General features: G+C 38.4%; 1 protein-coding gene across 2 annotated transcripts; it reads left to right on the top strand.

Annotated features, from left to right (window-relative positions):
• Positions 1–10: 10 nt before the first annotated feature.
• Positions 11–24,883, top strand: POP1 (POP1 homolog, ribonuclease P/MRP subunit). Of its 2 annotated transcripts, none has more exons than XM_027717524.2 (15): positions 11–246; positions 2,671–2,853; positions 3,694–3,869; positions 6,241–6,489; positions 7,049–7,136; positions 7,440–7,615; positions 8,233–8,483; positions 8,602–8,695; positions 9,469–9,580; positions 10,531–10,650; positions 17,149–17,258; positions 18,612–18,803; positions 19,675–19,829; positions 20,660–21,001; positions 21,775–24,883. In XM_027717524.2, the coding sequence occupies exons 1-15, from the start codon at positions 126–128 to the stop codon at positions 22,433–22,435; spliced, it is 3,030 nt and encodes a 1,009-aa protein (XP_027573325.1). In that variant the 5' UTR covers positions 11–125; the 3' UTR covers positions 22,436–24,883. The 2 variants fall into 2 exon arrangements, with proteins under 2 accessions (XP_027573325.1, XP_027573327.1); XM_027717526.2 differs by lacking the exon at positions 11–246 and adding an exon at positions 3,002–3,184 and having other exon boundaries at positions 2,762–2,853.

Raw genomic sequence — 24,883 nt, 5'->3', positions numbered from 1 at the left:
GGTCGCTCCGCGAGCGAGCGCTGGGTCTGTGGCGGTGCCTGTGCCCGCTCCGCCCGCGGCTGCACCGCCCGCCAGCCCCTCCCGCCTCCCCCCGCTACCCAGAGGCTCGGCAGCCCCCGCCGGAGATGTCTGGGGCGCGGGAGAAGAAACGGGCCAAGAAGATGAGGAACCAGCCGGCCAGCGTGACGCTTCCGGCAGAACCGGGGCCCTTCGCCGGCGGCGGGAGCAGAGCCTGCCCGCCCCCAGGTACGGCCGGCCGGGTGTCCCCGTCCCCTCAGCCCCCGGTGTGCCCGCCATGGGAGTACCCAAGGCTTCGTCCCCTGCTGTAGACTCCTTTAGTCCTGGTGCTGCCATAAATCCCGTTAGTACAGGATTCTCGTTAATATGGGAGAATCGTGGAGTCTCCATCTCCGGAGTAATTCCAAATCCACTTGGGCGCGTTCCTGTGTATCCTGCTCTAGGTGATCCTGCCTTGACAGAGGTGGGAGGTTGGATCGGATGATCTCCAGAGGTCCCTTCCGACCCTGACAATTCTGGGAATATGCGCTTCTTTGTATCATCCATTCGATTACACAACAAATCCCTGTGGTTCCTAGTCTTGAAATGAATTTGGATGTTATATTTCATCCAGCGGCCCCCCTCTTTTTCTGTCAGACCTCGGAGCTGCAGGAGGGGCTGGTTTAGCCTTCTGGCGCTGTGAATAAATGCACTGATTTTCCCTCAGATCAGCACGCCCGACCAGTTTGCCTCTTGGGGCTTGTGGCTCCTTTATCTATGCAAGGGTATTGGCAGGAGGCAGAGGGACGTGTCCCTAAAATGGCAGTGTCACTGGGTCATTGCTGGAAAATTCTGTACACAGGTAACCTTTGCAGCTGAAGACTGAAGGATCCTGCCAGCTTGTATGCCACATGCTTTTTTCATCTGTCTGTTGACCTGCATCCTGTCTGTTGACTGCTTCAGTTGGACCTCACACACCCTCCCATTTAGATATATTGTTACCTAAAAACACCACACATGAAAGGGCTTGTTACTGTGAGGCCTTCAAAAGATGACAAATTGCGTCTTTGTGGTTGGAGAAAAAAATGCTAAAGTGTCACAGTGTATTTAGGTGACTGAAGAGTTCCTAAGCAGACAGAATGACATAGCAAATTATGCTCAGTCATGTCTGAAGATTTTGGAATATCGTTACAGCAGTACTGCCAGATTAAACACATTTTTCTAACTTTATTTGTAGCAGGGAACTTCTAAGATTACATGGTTATGCTTTTCTGTTCTATTAAATAGAGTGGATTTTCATCCATGTAACATTCTTCTATAGTGTTAGTATCTCAGTTTTACAGGGCTATTTTGTAGAAACAGGAAAGAAAAATTCTGATAGGAGTTATAAAACTATGGATATCCGTAGAAGCTGGAATAATTTAAATTTTTTTTAGGTGTTAAGTCATTCACTGCTTTTTGAAACACTCTTCCATCTTCTGATAAAATTTTTAGTTCCTCCATTGAGAGGGTGTGCTTGTGATATTAGTTAATTTTGGGCTGTAAGGCTACACAGATTTGCTGACTGAGGCAGCTTCCATTCCTCTTTCCCAACTATTTCCTTCTCACCTTCACCTCAGTGCCTGGACAGTGCTGCTCTCAGCCACATGGAAAACCCAAGTCAAGGACTTGTTCTACTTAAAAGCTGATTTCTGTTTTCCACACCAAATTACTTTTTTAGCTGTAGTACTGCGGTTCTGCATGATGTGTGGTTGCAGCAGGCTGTAACAGCATTGCTACTGAACATAAAACTTCAACTTCTTGCTTATTTGAAATGGAAAAAAAAGGTTCTTTACCATTTTTAGTTCACATAAACTGATGCTGCTGGAGGTGAATCTGCTCCTGGCTGTTCTTCGTGCCAGTGGTAGCATTTTTGAGATGAAAGGACAGGCTTGTCTCACCCCATTTCTCTGCACATACAGATTGATTTTTCACTAGAGAAGTCCCTGAACTGTATGGCCCCATGTTCTCTCAAGCACTCATCTTGATGAAGTGGGTGGGGTGGTGGGAATGGCTCTCTGGGCCCTTTTTAGTTGGGTTTCCAGCTTGAACAGCCTGAGAACCATATCTCAAGCTATACTAGAAATCCTAACCAAGACTTAACTGAATATAAAGTAATCTAAAGTAATATATAATGTTAGTTAGGGTGAATATACAATAATCATTGAATATGGACTTCATGACCCTCTTCAACTTTAAGTACTGCTAAGTGGTCTTGTTCTATAGTGCCCGACAAGAATACATTTGCTTATAGGAAAAAAAGGGGGAAGAGGAAAAAATAACTGCTGGTTTGATAGTAAATCCTGACTAGACAATAATAAAAATCACTACTGATGTTGCATGGACTGATTTCAGTCAGGCTCTTGGAGACAAAGTCTGGATTGGGTACCATTTTCAGAATGTGCAGAAGTTACTTAATCTACTGTAGGCTTGCTGCAGGACAGTGTAAAATTCTTATTTATTCCTGTAAGAAAGAACTTAATTCTTCTGATTTCTTATGGCTTTTTCAGTTACATATATTAAGTATAATAGGAGGAATCTGCAATGCAGTTTCATGAGGAAAGACTGTAGAGTTATTAGTTACTCAGACTGCTTTGCATTTCTCTAACCTCTTTTCATCTCTAAACCTTCCAGGAGATGTTCGTTCTGAGCAGCAGCATCAGCAGCAGAAATTTTCAAATCAGTCAGCTGGGCCTTCTTACAGGAAAGACCAATATTTTCCAAAAGGGCAAAGTAGAGGAGAGAGAGCCAGAGGAAGAGGAGGATGGCAAGGAGGATGCCAGAGTGTTTCTGAGGAAATGCCAAAATACATAACGGGTTCGTATCTATGAAAAGGTCATAATTTCATGTTCAGGACAATTTTGCTGGCGATTAAGTTTGCTGTCTGTCTTTGTTTTTGTGCAAGAGCAAAAATTAGAACTGATGCTATGTTCTTCTGTTTTTCCTGATTTTCTCCAAAACACAGAAGTAGTTGTGAACTGGAATGAATGACCAACTCTCGTTCAATGGGTCCTTTCGGACTTCTGAGTTGAAAATTTGCACCTGCTTGTAGTGAGGGATATGCATTTTGGTTTCTGTTTGCCAGCAAAATGAGTACCGACAGTCATCTGCTTTTAATGTAGCCAGTGAAACTGATTTTACCCATGATGTAAGTTAAAGAAAGCTTTTTATCTAACAGAACGTTTATTTAGGAGAGCAGATTAGCTTTGCAAAATGTGGCAGTGCTCTGATAGTGGATAGACCTCCATAAGCATAAAACAAGACCAAGTTCTGGATTTTTATTTGATCATTTTAAAACAGTCTATAATGTGATTACTGCTTCCTTTTTTTCTCCATGCTGAAATTCTTTTCATCTCTCTGAATATCATCTGAAAAGATTGCTGTTTTAATTTAACAAAGAACTGTTTAATGCAAATAGGACTTGTTGGTTATACCACGGCTTTCAGATTCATTCACATATAAATATTTGCTTGAACATATCTGTAAGCTTCAGGATATCTGAAGAATTGAAATTTCCTCAGTAATAGTGTGCAGTACTTACTTTTATGTCAAGAAAGTATTGAACTGATATACTAGGAGTAATTCCATAATTTACGTACAGTATCCTCTTTGTTTTTTGGTATTTGTCATGCTCTGATGCAGTCCTTTTCATTCCAGTGTCCACCTTTGCTCAAGCTCGTGCTGCTGAAATCAGTGCCATGTTGAAAGCGGTTTCGCAGAAGTCTTCAAACTCTCTGGTTTTCCAGACTCTACCCAGACACATGCGACGGCGAGCAATGAGTCACAATATTAAACGCCTACCCAGGCGGCTCCAAGAGATGGCCAGGAAAGAGGTATAAGTGCATTTTACAGCCTTTGATATACTGGGCATAGCTAATGCACAGTGTTCAGCTGCACATTTATTAATATTAAGACCTGAAATTGTCTGCAAAACTTCCCTGGGTACCCTAAAGTTTGAGAGACATTTGGATGCAAAGTGCAGGAACACCTCAGTTTTAGGTGTTTGCTCAAGTAGGTCTCATTAACCACTTGGCTTTGCGATTGCTGGACATCTTGAAAAGTTATTAGAGTAGTGTTAAAAGGGTCCACTGCAGGAGGGTTTGTTCAGGTCGTGCACTGGTCTCAGGTGGTCCAAGAGTCCACAGTAAGACCTATCTGCCTTGCACCACCACAGTTTTAGGGTGTGACCCTGCTGGCTCAAACCAGCATGGCTGATGGACAGTTCACATGTTATAGCTCTAATGTGGCAGGTACACTGGGGTTATTGGCAGACTGCATGCAGCTTAAGACTTACTTATTGACTATTCCTAGTAGCTTATGAAACTGATTTTGTGTCAGTATTTCAGCATTTAGTCAGAATATGCCTATGCACTTGCTCCTTACCCCCTGTGGCTTTCATGTGTGTTTAAAAAAAAATTAAAAAATTGTTTTGGCAGGATTGTATTGGAAATTATCTTTCTGATGTTTGGCACTGATCACTTTATCATCTTTAGAGACTCCTTAAAGTGACTGAGTTTGCTTGGTAAATTTTCTATGTATTAAGGTTGACTGATAAATGTATTTATTGCATTCTTTTTTTCCATTGCATTGTCTTTCTTAAGTTCTTTGAGACTTTACTGCCTCCATCCTCAGTTCCTGAAGATAATTGTTAGTAGTTCAGAAATTGCTTTGGGTACTTCCTTGCTGCACACCAACTACATGTTTCTTAGGATCCAATAACTACATGTTATTGGATCTTCATAACCCATAACTCTTATTTTACTATGTTGGTTAGCATTCTTTTTGCTTTGTCAGTCATGACAAGAGATGCAGTTTGGCCTGTTTTCTGAGAACTGAAGGAAGAAGGTGTGGGCTGTTTTGCATAGTTAATTATTTACTCTATCCTTGTTAAATCTAGATTTCTTTAGTGTCTATGTTCTTTTGTGTCCTGCTTTTTTAACTCCTTCCATGTGACAGCTTGTCTGACTTCTGTGTACATGCTCACACTCTCACATCCATGTACGACTCCTGGATATTTGACATTACTTAACTGGCCCTGGTACAGCTGTATTTCTTCTTCTGTATTTTTTGTCTTCAGGTCTTTTGGTGTAGTCTGTGTGTTTGCACAGTCTCTTTTGTTTCATGCTTTCCTACAGCTTGTCATATCTCCATTATTTGCTTTTGTAAAGCTTCTGTCTATTACTTTGCAGTGTTTGAGGTCTGCATCTTCAAAGTTACCTGTTTCACTTCTGCTGCATTTTCTTCATTTGTCTAAAATCCTTTATCATGACCATTTTCATCAAAACATTTACCCAAACCATCTCTTATCTCTTCAGAAAGCTTAAATATGTATATTTTTCACCTACAATACCACATCCCTTTTTCTCTAATTGCCTTTCTAAGCCAGTCCCCTACCATTGATCCAGTGGCTTGTATTGCCTCCTCTGAGGTGGAATTGTGGGTCTGATGGGAAGATATCTTCTTTGTTTTTCAATTTTCATGGGTTACTTCAGTGTTTTCTGTGTTCTTGGCACCAATCTTCTAGGATTGTCTTTCCTTTGCTGTTCTTATAACCAGTGGTCTGTTGTCAACTGTTTATTGGTGAGCTTGCAAAGGATATCCTAAGAATTTTTTTGTATCTTATAGTCCCTATTTCTTTCTACCACTTCTCTTCACAAAAAGACAAATCAAATGTTGATTGAATCAAGCCTTCCTCTCCAGCCATGCATTCACCCATAATAATTCAGACCTTGACTGGGTCTGGTTATCAAAAATTTGGTCAAGATATCACCATAGTCCTCTCTTACCCGCTTTTACATATTGTAGAACCCTTAGGGCCCTACCTGGCAATCTGAGAGTCTGTACTGCTTCTGTAGGAGCTCAAATCAACTGGTGTTTTTAATGTCACATGGATTTGTTCATGTGAATATACTGATGTGTGGCAAAAACTCAGACAGGAAGTAGCAGATCTTACTGTTCACTGTTAAGTTTCTGAATGTGTGGGGATTTTGTTTTATGTGTGGGTTTCACCCAAACCTTGACGCGCTTCCATGGATGTCGCTCGTGTAGAATGGTTCAAAGTGTTAGTTACCCTCACGAATTATCCAACGTCAGAATAAAGTATAACTCAATGTTAGTGCTTCCTGTATCATTATGTTTCAGCCTTTTTCTTTTCAGAAGTTTGTTCTCGAGATTTACTTCCATATCCTCTCTTTTAAAAAACAGGCAGAGAAAGCTGTACATCAGAAAAAAGAACAGTCAAAGACTAAATGCCGCAAAGCCAGAAGGCGCCACATAAACTTGGTAGCAGAGTTTAATCGTAGGCAAAGAAAGAATATTTGGCTGGAAACGCATATTTGGCATGCAAAGAGATTTCACATGGTAAAGAAATGGGGATACTGTTTAGGAAACAACCCTACAGAGAAGAGCTACAGGGCTTGTTACCGAGCCATGACAAAACACTGCCTTCTTCAGGTACCGCGTTTTACATCTGTTTTCTTTGTTATTTTGCCAAGGCGAAGTAATCAACTCTTCAGTTATAATGAATATTTCTGTCTCTTTGAAGTATTGTTGTGTCAGCTGTTAAAAAACCTGCTAAGTATGAAATAAAAGATTTTATAATTGTAATTAAAGGTGGCGAGTATCAGAGAGAACAAGATGAATCTTTAAAAGACTTATGGTAACTATGACTGAAATACTACATTTTCAGTCTTCTCAAGAGCCAAGAGATTAAGCAAAACCCTGTATCATCTTCTTAAGCAGAATGCTATTGAAAAGAGACACTTTGTTCCATGTCCTTTTTGGTCTGTTGGTTTGAGAGGAAGTTGGCCCTCAAATGAGAAATACTTGTCAACCTTCCTATAACTAACAGTTTTGAGTTAGAAAAGAAAAGTAATTTTTCCTTCCTCTTTGACAAATTTTAGAGAATGAAAAAGTAATACTTCAGTGTAAATTGTGAAGCCTTGTCTGGTCCTTTCTTAGCAGGCTCACTTTCAAGAGTTATTCTTACTTTACCACTATCCTGTTGTTTCAGGACTTATCATATTATTGTTGCCTGGAATTGACTGGTAAAGAGAATGAACTTCTGAAGCAACTTGGTCGAATATGTAGCATTGACACAGGTAAAATTTATGTAGTTCAAAAGAAAGATTCTGAGTAGACTAAAGGATGATCCATCATTTTCCTTTTTTAATAATGTACCAGTCTCAGTAACAAAGTTGATACTGAGTTGTGTTTTTGGGTGGAAAACATAATTAAAATGTGTCATACTAGGACTAGACATTCTTATTTTCTTATTAAGTTGCTTATTAATAAGCTTTTTATGGTACAACATTAGCAACCCATCAGCCAGACTGAATTTCAATTTTATTTTGTTTATTAAACAAGAGATTATTTTGTTTTTCAGTAAGTGTGGTCTCTTTTAGGATTAACATTTCAAGAAGCTTGTTGTCTGTCTGGAAGATTCGAGGGTTCCCTGAATCTCTACCGAGCAGATTGCTATCCTGAGGAGATGCTTGGTCCTGTTACATTTATTTGGAGACCCAGGGATGGGTCTGAACACAGACAGTTGTGGATATGGGTTCATCCAGCTCTAAAGCAGGTGGGTTTTTTTATATAGTTGAACTCTTATCTTTTTATGCATTGTACATATTAATGCTGAAGATGTCATCTGAAAAGTATGGAAGAGTTGGATATAATACATGACTTTAGGAATTAAAAGTTGGAAAACTGTTTCTGCTGTAGCAATATTCATGTTCTGCAGCTTGTTTTTATAAAGGTGGTACAGAAGGTGGATGCTGCTGAGGCATTTACTGTTTTTGCTTGTTAAAAGTTTTGTAGTGTCACTTGCTTCAGGATACATGTGCAGTATGATGTTACTTGATTCACATCCTTTCCATTGGCACCCCCAACAGGCTAAGTTTAATATCATCACAGGTAATCATAATCCGATACTTAGCTATCAGCTTTAAAAAAAAATTAAAAAGTAAAATGTGCGCAAACAATTTTTCTTATATTAATTTACATGAGAACAAATTCTTAGTAACGTTCAATATTACTTTCAGCTTTTGTTAGCAAGCCCTTAAATTCAGCAGAATTAAGTTTATTCCTTTAAATCCAAATAGGAAAATTAAATAATATAGTGTAATTTTTTCGAAGTGTACTTAAGTTTTGCAGGGCACTGCATATCGTCCTAATACAAACTTTGTTTTTCTTAAGGACATACTGAGGGAGTTAAAAGCAATTTTTCAGTGTTCGGAGCCTGAAGAAATCTGTATTACTGAGCCTGTTACAACATCAATTCAAGAGGAAAAACAAATGGAGGTTGTTATGAGCCCTGGCAAGAAAAGAAAGAAGGAGGATAAAGAAGGAGAAAAAGTTGTGCCAGTTAAAAAAATAATTGGTGACGGCACTAGAGATCCATTTCAGTCCTACTCTTGGATCTCACAGACTACTGGTATTGGAATCAGGTTTGTTCATAGTAGAGTCAGAAACTGTGGCCTATAACTACATAACATAGCTGGTTTAATAGTGTACTGGGGAAAAAAAATGTATGTTGTACATTCACTTGAAATTTTTCTCTTTCAGTGACAGAAGCATGGAGATCCTCAGATACCGGCTGATTGGCCCGTTATCACATTCAGTCCTTACAGAGACCCTGAAAGCTGCTTCTGTCCAAACAGTAAGGAAATTGGCAGTTTGGATGTTAGTGTAATTTCAGTAATGTTCCTAGCATGTGCAAGCTTGTTTTGGCTAGAAATAACCATAAATTATCTAGCCTTACTTATTATAAAGGCTAACCTGTGTATTACTCTTGTTATCTTCTCTGTATTGGGTCTCTTGATCAATGCTGATCTCAGGAAGAACTCCTATCTGGATTTTAAGTGGCAGTAGGAAGAAAATAAAAATAATGGTGCTGTTGAGCAGGCTGTGTAGTTTCTGCTGTAGTGATGTTTTCTGCTGAGAGGTCCAGAATAATTTGTGTTCTATTTGACAAACCCTAGACCGTTTTCTCAAGCAATGAGCTAGAGCACTAGAACTAAAGGGCAAACTTTTGTGTTTTCAATCAAATATTCAGTTCCTCCAGGATGTGGGGGTTTTGTGTGCCTCTTGGCACATGGTATCACTGTGGTTTTAATGGTGGGGAGTTTTTTTTGTCTCTTGCAGCAAACATGATGGGGGACATGAAATTTCTGGCTTTCTGTAAGAAATAATGACAGAATTAGGAAGTATTGTGCATTGCTTTTTTATTTTTGGAACATGGGCTAAATTGAACAGTTTATTAGGGATTACTGTAAAGTATAGGACTACATTGAATCATGAAAAAATTATTTTGGTTTAAAACATGAAGGGAGAGAAAATGACTATAGTGGTTGAGGCAAACTAAGAGTGAATTCACACTGATAGAAAGTAATAAATAACCATTTGAGTTTAATTAGATGTGTTGTTTTCCAGGAGATGGCAGACTCAGAGACGGAACTGAATAACTGGTGGGTAGAAAACTGCAAGGACTCTGAAAAAGTATCTCTTCATCAATGTCAAAGTGCTATCTTTGAGCTACTAGAAGGTATTTGGGCATGTGGGTGCTATGGGAGGAAGGGGAAACTCTTAAAATCTAGTGGTCAGAATTGGCATGTTATTGAGTTGACTTCAGTGTGGACATGCTTATTTTTTGCATGATCCAGAAAGTGATGCCTTTGAGAATGTGCTTAGGTAATTACCATGGCATGGCAAAGAATTAAGAAATGTTACATCAGAGTTTTTAAGGGAATTTAAATCATCTGTGTAGTCCAAACTGTTAATAGATAAACTGAATCTTGTTTATCTTTGTAAACTTAGATTTGAGATTGCTGATGGGATACATAGTCTGATGTATGCTCTTACTCCCTCCCCTCATACACTCAAATTAAGACAATAAGTTGTACAATACCTCCCCAGATAAAATGGTAGTCTTCTACCCAAAGTGAAAGTATTATAACTTGCTTTATAAATGTTTGCTTCTAATTAACAGTTGTATATTTGGCTGAATTTTAAAGTATCATAAAGTTAACAACATCTCCTCACTTTCTAGCACTGAAGCAGGTAAGGAACTGGCTTTGGTAGATCTCACACTGTACTCAAGCTGTCTATCCAATGTGAGGCAGTTAAGCAGAGATGAGGTAAATCTTTTACAAAACATTTCTAAATTTCCTTTCTCTGGAAGACAAGTATAAAACAAAGGTTGTTGGTTCTTTGATAATTGCCAAATGCAAAGGATGAATTGAGCATGGCCTCACTTTTATGCTTAAAATTAAATGCAAACCAAGTCTTGCCTTGCTGTTGTTGACTTCCTTGGTCTTGGACATTTAACAAGCATTGGAGAGTTTTCAGAGCATTAAATAGAGTATTCTGGATTGCTTTGCTGGCTTAGGTGGTGTCACATCCCTGCAGGCAAAAAATGCATAAAATACCAGTCCAGAAAAAGATCACAACTTAATTGGTGCTTTCATGGCATTGTTCATCTGTGTGTTTTTAAAGGGATGAGTTCACCATCAGAAATGCCACCAGGTACAATTCTTGGCCTAACTGTTGGAGATCCTCGAATCAATTTGCCAAAAAAGAAGACAAAAGCCATGCCTGACTTTGAAAAATACCAAGGTAAAATGCCTGGCTTATATTATGCTTCTTGTGGAACTGACAAAGGGAGGAGTTTCAGTTTCTCTCTACACTTCTTTTCATTTACTGTCATCTCCTATGGGTTGTCTCTTGCTGTTTTCCTTTAGCTTTTGATTTTCAGAATGCTTCCTTCCCCTTTCCACAGCCCCTGGCCAAACAGAAACAGCTTGAAAGTTGCATAGGTTTTAGAACAGCAGTTGTGAGGGAGGGACATGCACCAAAGCTGGTCTTGTGCTCAGTGGAAGCCTCTGTCTGACCATACAGATGATCCAGGTTCGAATCCTGGCAAGGCCAACCAGGTGCTAAAAGCTGCTTAGTAAGTTTTTGTTTGCTGTTTAGTCTTCCTGATGCTGTCTATCTCTACAAGAAGATATCTGCTATTTCTGATTTATAGTCTTACAGTGATGAAAGTTCCAATTTCATTGGGAAAAAATAATAACATTGCAGGATTAGTATTTCAGATGGCCAGGATGTGGTTATGCTAAAAAATGAAAGATGGAAGCATGACTTCTGAAATTTTCATTTCAGTGCTGACTTACACAGGATTTCAGTGCAAAATTCAAATTCAACTGGTTGTGAACGTTCTTGAAAAATGTGCAAGAGTTTATACCGTGGGGTTTGTGCACAGTGCTGTGTAGGCATTCCCAATTAGGTTGAATGGACACAGGTTGACTGACTTAATATACAAAACATCCTTGCCAGCTAGCAAGCAGTAGCACATAGGATAAGTTGAAAGTTCCAGAGACTTAAAAATACTTAATTTCCTTGAAGATGCGTCTAGTGAAAGACACTAGAATAATATAGTCTTACCTTTCACTTAAATCAGGTTGAATACCTACTTCAGTTAGTATCTTTTAGCTCTCTGCACAATTCTGTTATTTTTATTTTCTTACATCCTCTGCTTCTACATCCTAGAACAGCCTTTCTGTTAATGATTTCTGCTCAGCTAAGTTTCTCATCATTAGTGTTCCTGTTGGAAATGCTGCAGCATACATGACCTCTACTTTGGTTCCTTCCTGTTGAGAAGTAAGGTGAGCAATGTAGCACTTGTTTAAGGATACTGGTTTGAGCTGATAGAGGAGTTAGCAACTGCAAAAAGTAATTTGGCTCCCTTCATTCTGCTTGCCATGTCTGAAGATGTGTTCAGGAAGGCAAGATCAAGAGAAGGCATCTAGGTATTGGAAATGTCTAAAAGTAGTTTCTCTCTCACTGACAGAGCTGTTTGTCCCTCAGGAAGTATGGTCATGGTAAAGAGGTAATGATGTAAGATAGGAAGTCAAGAGGACCTTTGTGTTTTTCCTGTGGCTAGCTAGAAATGTCCATCTTCAAGATCTTTCTACTTGGGGTTATCCTTACAAAAAATCTTCCAAACCACAAGTACTCAGAAAACTTGGTGTTGCTTTCTGGTTTCTTTCTGAGTCTTTTTTTTTGTTTCATCATGAAGTCAAAGCTGCGTCTGTCCTCTCTGACTTTTATTCAGGAGAGGGAGAAGGTCCTTGTTCAGCTAGCAAGAGAAAGTAAACTGCCTAATACCTTCCAATTTAGATTCTGCTAAATGACTTATTGTTACACATGACTAAAAAAGTTGAGGAGGCAGAAAAATGAAAGAAGACAGACAATACAGCTGTCTTCCAGTAGCAAATCAAAAGGATGTCACGGTAAGAGAGGAGAAGAGGAGAGGACAGCCCTCCTACGTTCCTGTAATTAGGGAGAGAATAGGAGGAACTGATGGTTTAGCAGGGAAAGTGGCAGCTGTTTTCTACATTTCCCACCTAAGTTTGACTTCCTCATGCTGCGTGGGAAAAATCATTCACAAGCTCCTGCATGCGTATTACACGTGCAGTGGGGGAATCCTATGGTGCTGTAGTTCACATCTCAAGACTGGGGTCTAACTGCCACTTTCCTGTTTCCCTCAGAATATTCTTCCACATTAGTTGGAAAGAGAGGCTATTGTTACTCTCTAAAGACTTTTGTTCTTAACCTAATTTTGTAGTTGACTTTGTGTCAGCTACTACCTGTGATTTATTTCTGCCTTAATGAGCCTCCTCGTTAAAGTAGTTAAAAGCAGAGAACTTACATTTTCTTTTTAAATCCTTCTAGAAAATTAATCTACGTTAAATATTTAACTCAGATACTTAGATAATTTTCTAATCAGGAGAAAGCATTCCAGTGCATTTGGTTCTTGTTGGTTTTGAAAGAAAAAGTAAAATTGCATATGTATTAATAAAAGGAAACCTAGACATAACTGTGCAGAATCCATTTTATGTCTAATCTGTTCTCTGTGCAATCATTACACTTTGTTGCCGTAATTCACTGTTTCAGGACCCATTATAAGGTCATTCTGAATTCAGACTAGTTTATAATCTCTTCAGAGCACGGGGTCTTGCTGCCTATTTCACTGCCTTTATACATCAGTTAGAATCATAGAATCATTTAGGTTGGAAAAGACCTCTAAGATGAAGTCCAACCATTAACCCAGCATTGCTAAGTCTATCACTTTGATTTATTCTTTTTTCCTGTAAGCCTCCTTGGTTGCCTGACAGGTTTGCAGAAGTTAAAATCAGTTAAATATATGAAGAAGAACCTATTGCAAGCTACTCAGTGCAAAAGAATCACCTCTAACTGAAGAAGTTTGTAAGCCACAAGAGGCAAGGAACTGGCAGAGTGAAGAAATGCAACACAATGTACTGATTCTAGTGTTGTACTCTTCCCTAGGACCCTATTATTGGCCAGACTTGGAATCAGATGAGTGAAACATCCAGCAAGAATTTCATCAAAAGCAATGTATTCCTAAAGATTATTCTAGTTTGACTTAGCATTTTCACTAGTATTTTTCCAATCAGTTCTATCCCCTCATTCTACTGGTTCTTTTGCCAGGAGTAATGGAATGGAGTCTCCCGGGAATGGAGACTGCCCTCCTCTTCACTTTTTTTTGAAGGGCAATTTGTTCAACCAGAAAAGGAAGGAATTTAATCATGGCACATAGCATACATCACTACAGCAGTAGCATTATCAACACTTCCACAGTAACACCCACCCAAAAAAAGTTAGACTTCTCTAAGATCTGTAATTCCATTTCAATGGTATTAGTTTTCCCCTTCTGTAAGAAAAAAAAAAAATCTTTTTATAAGCCTTAGAACTACATAAACTTTCTGAACCTTGTTTGTGTTGTAGCCTTACTCAGATGTGGTAGTATTTTCAGCTGATCTCAATTTAAAAAATATTAATAGTCATTCATTTACCTTAATGACATCATGTTGGTTAAGCAATAAAAAGGAATCATTTCTGTATTCCACACTTTTCCCCCATTTTTCTTCCCAGACACTCAAATGCTATTAGGATTGGTATTAGTAAGATTGAAATGCCACTGCTTATGGTAGCAGATTCTATATGTACTTTAGCCTTTCTTTTTCTTCAGTGTCATATAAAAGCTAACTGATTTTCTTAGACAATCTTTACTAATTTGCATTTGTTTGTCAAATGAGTGAATAGTTTAGGTAAGTTACAGCCATCATCTTTGCTTGTGGATTGTCATACATGCACTCTGTGAAATTGATACACATCTCTCCAGATTGATTTTTTTTCCGAAATGCTGTTCTAAGGTATGCCTGAGTAGTTTTTCCCTGTGAGTGACATGCTAACAAATCAAGTGTAATTCCAGTCTTTCCCAGTTACTCACACTCTTGAATGCATATGCATGTGTGAAAGCTGTGTTATGGACACGTGCTGATGGGATTTAATCAAAAAACTGTCCTCATTTCTTCAGGCTGGAGGATAAATCATTTTTCACTGCCTTCTCAGCAGCTTTATGCCTTCTGGAAGTCAAGGCTTCCCCGTAAGCAGTCAGTTCTCACATGACTGCACATTAGTGCTGTTCTTTTCTCCAGTTTAAAGTACACTTCTGACATTTTGATATGTATTTACTGTCTTCTGTGGGAGAAAGCACATTCCACGACCTTAAAACCCAGTCAGTGTGGAGTATGGTGAAGCTTTTAAATGATGCATATAGATGGATGAATGAGATGCATAGAAGGAAAATACACCATGAAAGATATATGAGCTGAAGTTCCTTCTGCAGACACAGAGCCTGGGTCCTTGCGTGTAAACACGTCTCTTGCAGAATTTCAGGTATCTGTCCTCAGTTGTCCTGATACACAAACCCCTATGTACATAGGACTCTGAAACTGCTTTTTTTTTGGCTTTTTTTTTTGGCTTTTTTTTTTTTTTGCAAAAGGGAGGAAAGAGAATTTTCAACTCTTAGGCCTGTCTTCTAAGACTGTTCAGATAATCAGCTATGCAAATCAGATCAACAGCTTGAAATGGAACAAAACCTCCCTCTATCTGTTTGTGTTGTCTAAGCACCAACTATTGACACCAGCAGAAGTAGCCTGTCACTGAGCTTTCTGTGCTTAGTAATGCAACTTCTTGTTTCCTGTACTAGCCCTAACATCTTTCACTGTCATCAGCAACTTATTCATCAGTAGGGTTATTTCCCCAGCAATCTTAAAATGTGGACTGAAGAAAATGGGAGAGAGGTAAGAAATAAGAACTGGTGTGAGAGTTTGGGATTATGGTTTGAATTACAGTATGCTTAGTAGAAAGAATAAATTCTCCAAGGTAGTGGGGATCAAAGAAAAGAAAGCACCAAATTAGAGAAGAGTATTTTAAGGTAGTGAGGAAGATATTGGATGCATGGTGGTGATGGAAAGAGAATGACTTAAAAGGGCTTTCTGTAGTGGGAAAAAACATTCATGCCATTATAGTATACAGGAATTGTAAAGAACTCCAAGAATATGACAAGGATAGACTGCCTGAACTGTGGTAATAAAAAGAAATGTTAAAAAAAACCGCAAAAAGTTACAGTGAATAATTTACAGTGAAGGAACTAGAACACGTTTAAATGATTTAACATAAAGAGATTCTGGTGTTCGCAAATGCTTTCTGTACAGAAGATAGAAAAGGTTCATTCCTTACCTTATGTTTGCTTGTAATTATGTGCCCTAAGTCACATAATAAGAGTCAGAAAGGAATTCCCCACCAGCACTACCTATAGTTTTATTGCTGTCTTTTCTCCTTCCTTTGGGGCATTGATATTTGCTGTATCTTCAGATAAAATGTGCTTTGTCTCTAGGAGTGTTGAGCTCTCTTAGGTTCTTAATCAAGTTCCTGTCCTTAATTTTTGGTCTGAGAAGGAATTCTTCTGGCTTAATTGGCAAGAATTTCTTTTTAGTTGTATTGTTCTTAATTTGGAGAAATGTCACCCTAATCTGATAACTTCTTTAGCATTTATTCTCACATAAATCTAACTCATTAGCACAAATGCATAGCAAGTATCAACTTGATAACACTATGAAACTGTCACAAACGGTGCCATAGGTAATATTTTTTGCAAAGGATTTTGCAAATTTTAGTAATGGGGACATCTTAAAGAGTATGGATTTTAAATAAACAGTTACTGCAGTTATGTTTGACAGTACCTATTGTATTGTTATTACTACTGAATAGTCCCTGTCTTCTGTGCTTCAAGTCTTTGTCAACATTATCTGGAAAAATTAGTGGAATCATTTTTAAAAGACTTAAGTAATTTTAAAAAACAAAACAAACCCTGACATGTTCTGTTCCTTTAATGTGTAAGACCTTGTAGATGACAAAATGAGGAGCAGTCACTCTAAGTTTTAATCACAGAACTATTAATAGGTTCATTGAATTATTTATGGATAAGAATTATTTTACTTAAAATATGGATCAGCATACATTACATACTGTACACTGAAGGCTTTTAATCCACAGATCACTAAAGGTAGGTATATACTTTCTTTGTTTTGCTTAGATCGCAAAACAGAAGAGAGAGGGTATTTAATACTTCAACATAAGTTTTAAAGCTAGAAGTGTTATTTATCGTCAGTAACATACACAGCTGTTGATTTGTGCAGACATAAGGAAGAATAGTCCCTTCCTTGAAGTGCAGACTCTGAAAAGATCCAGAATGGAAAGCTAGTGCTAAATAAGTAGTTGCGTGCTAGTCATTTCCATACAAATATTTCCTGTATGTACATTTCTTAAAGGTAATACTTTTCTTACAAGTTTACTTAGGCAGACTTATTTCAGGATTTGTAATGTTACTCTTCCTGATTTTCTGCAAACCTGTTGAATTTCACACTCTGCCTGAAAGGTCAAATTCCAGAACATTAAAGTTGGCATGTAAAGATCTAATTTAGGTTGCCAAAGGTGTTGTCATTTCTAATAAGAAATGCTGGTAAAAAAATGCCAGGTTAGTTCTTCTAACAGTTTGTTTCGTATTTGGTATTTGGAAAAACATGATAGGAACCTACTCCAGAAGCAGTGATGCTTGTTAAGCTTTTAATAGTCTTTCCTTGGTTGTCTACCCATAGTACTTATGATAGTGGAGTGATTTTGGAAATTTGATATTTAAACCACAAATTTGTTTGAATTTTGTTTAAAGGTTCTTTTCTTTTCTAGATAAAGTTAGGCAGCTGTACCTGGAGGGTGTACCCCTAGACTGTGCTCACAGCTTTATCTGGGACCAGGACATCTGTAAGAACGTCACTGAAAATAAAATCTCAGAGCAGGTAACTAAGTAGGTGGATTGCCACAGAGAAAATGGCTAGTGGTCCTTAGAGTCCATAGAAAGAGGCTCTTGAGACTTCTATAAATCCAAGGTCGATCAGTAGTTTCCTAATGTCATAGTATCCAGTTGCTGACTTGAAGTGATTTTTTGTAGCCTTTGTATAATGTTCTCGCACAACCATTTTTCATGACTCAGTTAAAAGAAAGCTTTATTGCATTGTCTACAGAACTAAATAGTTGTAGGTTTATTTATCAGAAGAGTTTGGAATTAGATTTTCCTACATCACCTTGACTCAAGTGCAGCAGATAAGAGGGATAAGTGGCAGAGAGAGGCTCTGGCCTTTCACTCATAGCCAGGATTATTCTCCTGATAAAAGAACCGCGGAAGTTGGAAGGAAATAAATCCTCTGGTTCTGAACTGCAGCACACTATGCTGTGGGCATTCTGGGCAATAACTTGTGATTTGTAGAGAACTTTAAATTTGCTGTTGCAGGTTTGAAATCTATCTTGACATTTTCATTCACAATGGAGGAGCAGCCCATAGGGTTCGTGGGTGAATTGTGCTTTATGTGGTGGTTTAGTCAAAACAGGTGATAAACTTTCAGCACCATTGTAATCAGAAAGAGTAAACACTTGCATGGCAGAAAGATCTTTATAAATATTCTCTTTATGAAAATTAGTTTTGTGCTCTTTCAAACTGACTGACAGAGTGTTAAAAAAGGAGAGTACTTGGAAAATATTGCGCTAGCACATGACAGTTGTCAGCACAATCTTTTTGTAGATGACAGTGTTTTTCATGCTATCATGAAATTTAATGTTTACCTTATAAAACAGAGGGAGTCTGATGGTCTATTTTTTTATAAATGTATTCTTAATGTGGTACAATGGAATATAACAACTGGTGATTGACAAAGCCTTGGTGCCAGCATGCTTTATGTGAAACTGTTTCATGACCAAATGTTCTTCCCATCTCCTTGGATGTAGTTCAGATTTGCTCTATGTATTGACAAACTGTCTGAAAGCACCTGTTCAGTCTAGTCTTGTGCACAAATCTATAATACGATGTTGCAATGTTTGTTTTTCCTCCTTCATTTGTGTTGTACATTTTTTTTCCCTGAGTTTCAGTACCTGCTCTCCATCAAGGACTACAGAAGTAAGAAGAATGATAAGAGGGTGCTTGATACTCTTCTAAAATAATTTTTCATACCCTGATAAAATTCTGTTAAAATATATAGTATATTCCTAGAATATTTTTTCTAACTGTAAGCTCAGTTCTTCTTTGTATCTTGGAAGGGTATCTGGAAGAGGGAAGAAGAATGGTTACTAACTTCTGGGAAATGTCTCCTCCTTCTCAGGATTTAAACCATATGAGAGCTCAGTTACTGGTACCTGGATCACACCTTGATTTGGGTCCTTGTGAATCTAAGATTCCCATACTGTTGGTGCAGCAGCCAGGGAAAATGGCTGGAGAAGATCGACCAGGATGGGGGAGTGGCTGGGATATCTATCTCCCAAAGGGCTGGGGCATGGCTTTCTGGATTCCTTTTGTAAGTGACTTTGATGCCAAATTGCAAGTAAATATGACAAATAATTTGGTTTAAATTAATCAATTTTAGAGAGTATACTTCACATTGTATAACCAATTCACAATTACAGGATCAAAATCCCACTTGAAAAGAGCGCGTATGAACCGATTTGATGACTGAAGCTTGACCTTGAAACTTTAAACAATATCTTCTGTTGGGTATAACTATGTCCACATAGCAGCATCTAAAAGCAGCCAGTCAGTGGGGAGTCAGGAGGGGAAGCTGAAGCTATAGCACTCTGGTTTTGTGTTTCTGCAGGGATATGTCTCTAAAGAGAAATCATTTAGTGCCTGCTGCTAATCTATTTTCAGCTTGGCTATCTCCACCTCTGTCAACAAACTGGTTGCCTCTGATTTGGGAGAGATCTTGAAACACAAAATTTGAGTTAACCTTGAATACTTCTCTGATGCTGTTTGGAGCATCCTGCTTTGAATGTTTAGGTGGCAGTTTTAATATCTTTCTGCAGTTAAATTTATGCTTTTGAATGTGCAGGGGCATTAATTGCAGTGATACCTGTTGTGTGGTATAGATTGGGCAGTGACTGTTGAAGTATTACAACATTCCCGGCAATGTACAGGATTAGAACCTGTGAAATTCTTTTCAATTTCATTGATAGTTTTTCAGAATTAAATTTAAAAGCATTGCTAACATTTTTGTTGAAATAGGCATGTAGAACTGTAGAAACCATACTTAAGTTTATTTTTTGAAAGCTAAAGTGTTAGACTTTCAATTTTCTAAGGCAGTACCTTCTGGAGCATTAATGTTTTTGTTTCAGTTAGGAAGCTGGAATCAGTACAAACATTGCTTTTTGGGTGTTTGGTTTTTATAACAGATATATCAAGGTGTACGTGTCGGTGGCTTGCAAGAAGCATTAAAGCATTCTGAATATCAAAGAACACCTCACATTCCAAATGATTTCCCAGACTGCCAGGCAGGAAGGCAGTTTGCCAAAGAACTGGAAACCAGTCTTCTTGAACAATTCAAACGGTAATATTAACTTAAAAATTAATTACAAGAATGACAAAAAGGAATACTGCTTAAAATATTCCCTTAATTATCTGTCATTGTGTTCATTTAAACTTGAACTTAATATTGACATCTTTCACTAATGCTTTAAATCTTATATTTTAAAAAAGAATCCTAAATATATTTAACTCTGCTAAACAGGGCATACGAATTAAAACATTCTGTTCCCAGAGACATGCTCAGTTATAGGACAGTAACAAGGCTGCAAAACAATAAAATAAACAAAGCTATTCCAAGTTCCCTAGGCAGAAAATGAGGGAGGAGGTAAGAGAATGCAGAGGCAGAATACCAAAGTGCGTACCAAGTGTTAAAGAATAAAGTGAATTAAGAAGTACATCTCAATGTGTACTTTTAAAATATCAGGTATTCTGAAGTTTTCCTTCATTTTCACTGCAACAAACACAAAACTCTTAACCATGAGTGTGGAGTAGCTGGAAGTGTCCTCTGCACCAACTGGTGTTGGTTCCCCTTCAAGCCAGGAGGGGAACGTAGGAGAAGGTCAGAGGAAAAGGTGGTGGTGTCAATCACAGCACATAGACATTTCCAGCTGGCTGAAAGGATATGGTCGTCAAACATACAGCAGTGTTTTCTAGATTGTAACTTTAAAATTCTTGTTCAATGAGATAACAAAGGGAATGCACAGTTAGCTTTCTGCTCTAAATACTTGATTTTGAAAACAGAAAACATTATTAGACTAGCAGGAAAAAGTAGACAGCCTTTTGAAGTGCTAAGCACTGAGTAAAGGCCCAGGAAACAAATATTCTTACCTACTTACTTGGTTTATCATTTAGACGTCCACCTGCAAAAAGGGCAAATTATGTCAAGCTGGGCACTCTGTCTCCTTTCATCTGTCCTTGGGGGCAGCTGACAAAGAACTGGGAAGGAAGAATGAAAGCTTCAGGAGGATTTGTACGTCCTTCTTCCCCACACCCTGAGTGCTGCACAACTGAAGGGCATAATTACTGTGACCCCAAAGCAGAAGTGGTCAGAGAAACTTCCCCTGAAACTGGTGAGGTAGAGGAGACCATGGAAATAACAAGTTCTGAAGGTGCCCTAAAACCAGAGGATGTTACAAGCACCCATGACCTTGGTGAGAGAGATGAAACTAAGACAAGTGACTTTATTGTTCTCAGGTATGTCAAAATGATACACACATGTTATTTCTTTATTGGGAATTATTGAATTGAGGAAAAGAAGAACCCAGCCTTGAATATTAAGATAAGGGAATTATTTGATCCAAATACAGTGAGATTAAATAGTTTTGCATGGATCAGAATTTCCCATTGAGTGGAAGTCCTTTGCTTTTCCCCAGCAAACTTAGTGACTAGATGAAGTAAGTTCCTGAAATTATTTTACATATAACACTCTGGAGTTTACTGTGTTCTTAGAGTTGGCGTATTCTGGCTGCTTCCAGGTGGATGGAGCTTTTAGAGGTTCATGTTTTTGATTTTAAAACTGTTGCTGTGAAAATCATCTTGCATTCTCTTCTGTAATACATCATCACAGGTGGTTCTTGCACTCCAAAGAAAATAGAGAATCCCCTGCATTCCAGTGCAACACATGAGGGCAGCAACAGTGTTTGGAAAGTGCCTGAATGCAAGACTTAGTGTAGTTTTGTGTAGTTACCAGAGAAGAAAACATTGGAAGTTCTAGACTGCATTATGTCACTGAAGGTTTCAGAGTATTTGTGATTCAACAGGTTTTGAGGGTTTTAACAAGTAGTGTCACCTTTCTTCTGAAGAAGACACATGAATTCCATTTCCCATGTTCTTTTTGTGCTCAGAGTGATCTGAAAACCCCAGGGTTTTTATTAATCATTCTCTTGCAAATATGTGGGGTGCTGGATTTCTGTCGTACTGCTTGTTAATAACTATCCATGATATTTATTTTTGAAAATTTTTAATAGGAGTGAGAAACTACTAATGCAGTTATCAGCCTGGTGCTATCCCACTGCTGGAAAAGATCGGCGAATCCGTCTTATTTCTCGACTGCGACAGAAAGAAATGACTGAAGATGTTTTTTTGCCAATCCTGATGAGCTATCCAAGGGCTCTTGTCTGGGTCAACTTGTCACTCTTGAGAAAGGGGAACCCTGAATTACATGCCATGATTTGCATCCCAACAGAAGACGACTTGCTGCATCTAAGCAAAGACAAACTCTTCTGTGGTCCTCAAGAACCCAAACATCGTGACATATTCAAGGACAAGGTACAGAGACAAAAAGAAGAGAAGAAGAAGAAGAAAAAGGGTGGCACGAAGGCTTTAGAAGGTGACCCTCTGAGCGTTCCAGATAAAGACACAACTGAAGACCACGAAGACCTCATTCTTGGTCTTTGGTCAGATGCTCTCCCAGATGTTACTTCCCACTGCTCCAGGACTGTCTTGGGATATGTCACTCGAGGGGATTTTTCATTGGCTGCAGGGTGTGGAGAAGCTCTGGGTTTTGTTAGCTTGACAGGGTTAATTTATATGTTATACAACCAGCCAGCAGATAAGAAAGGGCTCGTTTTGTTAAGGACTCCAGCATCTTTACAGTACAGATTTGCAAGACTTACCATTGAGGTTTAAGTATAATGGCAACGCAGTAGAATGCCAAAAATACCAAAGAATGCCTGTTTTGTACTCTGTGGCCTTTCTAATTTGTCTCAAATTTGAGGTTATTCTGAGCCCCAACATCTCTAAGATTCTAAAATAATTAAAAGGCTTTTTAGCATTATTCAAGAAAATAACTAATGCATAAACAGACCTAGTATTACTTTTGATGTCTGCATTGCTAAGGATTTCTAACGGGTCATTATCACGATCTTCTTTATCTCTAAAGAAGCATATTCTTCATTTTTCTCCTCAAAGCAGTGGATGCTGTAACAATATACAGAAACTCATCATTTTCATTTTAGAAACCTTTGGTCAGATGGACTGTAGCTTCACAGTGCACTTTCACATGTAACTGCATGCAATCTGATCCAGTATATATAGCAAGTGGCTTTCCTAATTCCTCGTACTTGAATAGATGTGGCTGCAGTGCAAAGGAGCCGAGTAGAGAAACTTTGAACAAAGTTTAATGCTTAAATGAAATGCAAATAATATGTAGCCCAGCTATATAATTTTGAATTATAGGAACTGGAGTTTTTAAAATGGAAAGCATATCAGTCTCTCTCTCTAGTCTGAAAGGTAATAAGCTTTTCAGATGCAAATTGCTGGTAGTGGGTCAGCATACATTTTCTGTTAATAATAGGGGATATTTTTCTTCCTTATAACATGAGATTATTTTTGTATGGAATGTGCTAGGATTGAAAGTTTCTTCATGTTACAGTATGGTTCATGAATGTTGTTCAAACAGTCAAAATTTGTAAAGCATGCTGGGGGATGAAGGGAGAAAGGTGTTTGAATTCACTGGGGCAGTGTGTGTAGGTTATTGGGTTTTGGTGTTCTGTTGGGTTGTTTTATGATAGCCTTAAGCATTTAGCCATTCTTGAATTAAGCAGCTTGAAAAGGAATTTACAACAGTACGCTGTAGTTAGTAGCAGCATGATACAAATATATGCCAGTTGGTAAAATTACTCTGAAATTATCATGTACAAATAAAAATGTAATCTATTCTTGAGTTGGGAGTCTATTGACTAAGCTTGATTCTTAGAAAAATTAAACATGGATAAGTAACAACCTTCTCTTTCTAAGTATCAGTCTGCAAATTAATTCTCTCACAGTTCTGTTTGAAAGTCTTAGGCGAATAGATTAATGTTGGCTGGAGTTGTTGGAGAAAGGATTTAGCATGCTTTACCCTCAAAATTATTAAAATTTAGGACCATTTTTTGATTAAATATAGCACATACATGGGGAAGGGGCGAAACCATCTCTGTCACAAGGGAAGTATTGGAAGTGGGGCTGGATTTGGTTTTTTTTAAGTCTTCAGAATATGGATTGTAGAATGTGCACCATCCGTGGGAATTAGAGTGGCATATGGGACAGAGAGATGGAACCTCCAGCACAGCTTGGACCACAGCTCCATGAGAAATCATACCAAATGGCTCCAGCACCACGCACCTTTGATGCACCTGATAAACCAATCACCCTCCCAGAAAGGTCCTGAGAAGCATCTGCAGGAGAGCCAGCAGATGGCCCCAAAGGAAAAAGCTTGGTTCTGGCAGGGCTGGGATTCACATGCTTCTGGCCGTGTGAGTGCTGCAGCCTGTAGGTATGTGTGAATAAGGAGCCTCTTAAACATTACAGCCTGGCTGCTCTGATCAAGTTCTCTTGTGGTAATAATCCTGAATTTAATGAACCTTTTGAATTGTAAGCCCCATTAAAATATTTGTAGGATCACGTTTCCAGAGCTGTGCTTCATGGGAAGAAAGGAGGGGAGGTGATGTCTGTATGTTTTTTTCCCTCGTTGCCTCCCTCATCTTAGTAGATACATATTTTCTTACCTCACTGTAGACCTGGCTTGTATGTGAGAAAGAAAGAGGAGAAGCCCCCCCACCCAAGCTATCATTTTTTCTTTTCTGCTTGTAGATCTTTTGTTCTCTGAATCTTTCCCAAGTTTTTATTTTTTTAAAAAAACATCTGGAGTCTTTTTTCTTTTCCTCCTATTGGTAATTTCTGCCAGGTTTTCATTTTGACACTTCCTGTTACTTTTCTTTGATTTCCATTCTTTATTTTTGATTTATGATCCTTGTCTCTTGTGAGCCAGTGAACAGAAACTGGAATCCAAGCGCATCCTGTTCTGTATATCTTGTAATATTGTTACACAGTTGTTTTCCTTTAAGTCAATGATTTATGCCTTAAGACTTCACTCCTTGTAAAAAGCAATGCAAACTCGATAAGTTAAAAATGCTCAAAACTCCCAGCCAAAATTTGTCAGAAAAGTACTATGACTTTATGTAGCTGCAAGGAAATTTTTATCTGTGGTTGCAATTTCCAGATTCTGAGCGTCTCGAGGGTAACTTAGTCATAAAAACCATGTCAACACCGGATAATCAAACTGTGGATAATTAAACCTGTGTTATCTGTGTATCA

Source organism: Pipra filicauda, unplaced genomic scaffold (assembly GCF_003945595.2).
Source record: "Pipra filicauda isolate LSUMZ 115617 unplaced genomic scaffold, ASM394559v2 scaffold110_size2237424_pilon, whole genome shotgun sequence".
NCBI lineage: Eukaryota > Metazoa > Chordata > Aves > Passeriformes > Pipridae > Pipra > Pipra filicauda.
This window is presented reverse-complemented; position numbering and strand designations above follow the sequence as displayed.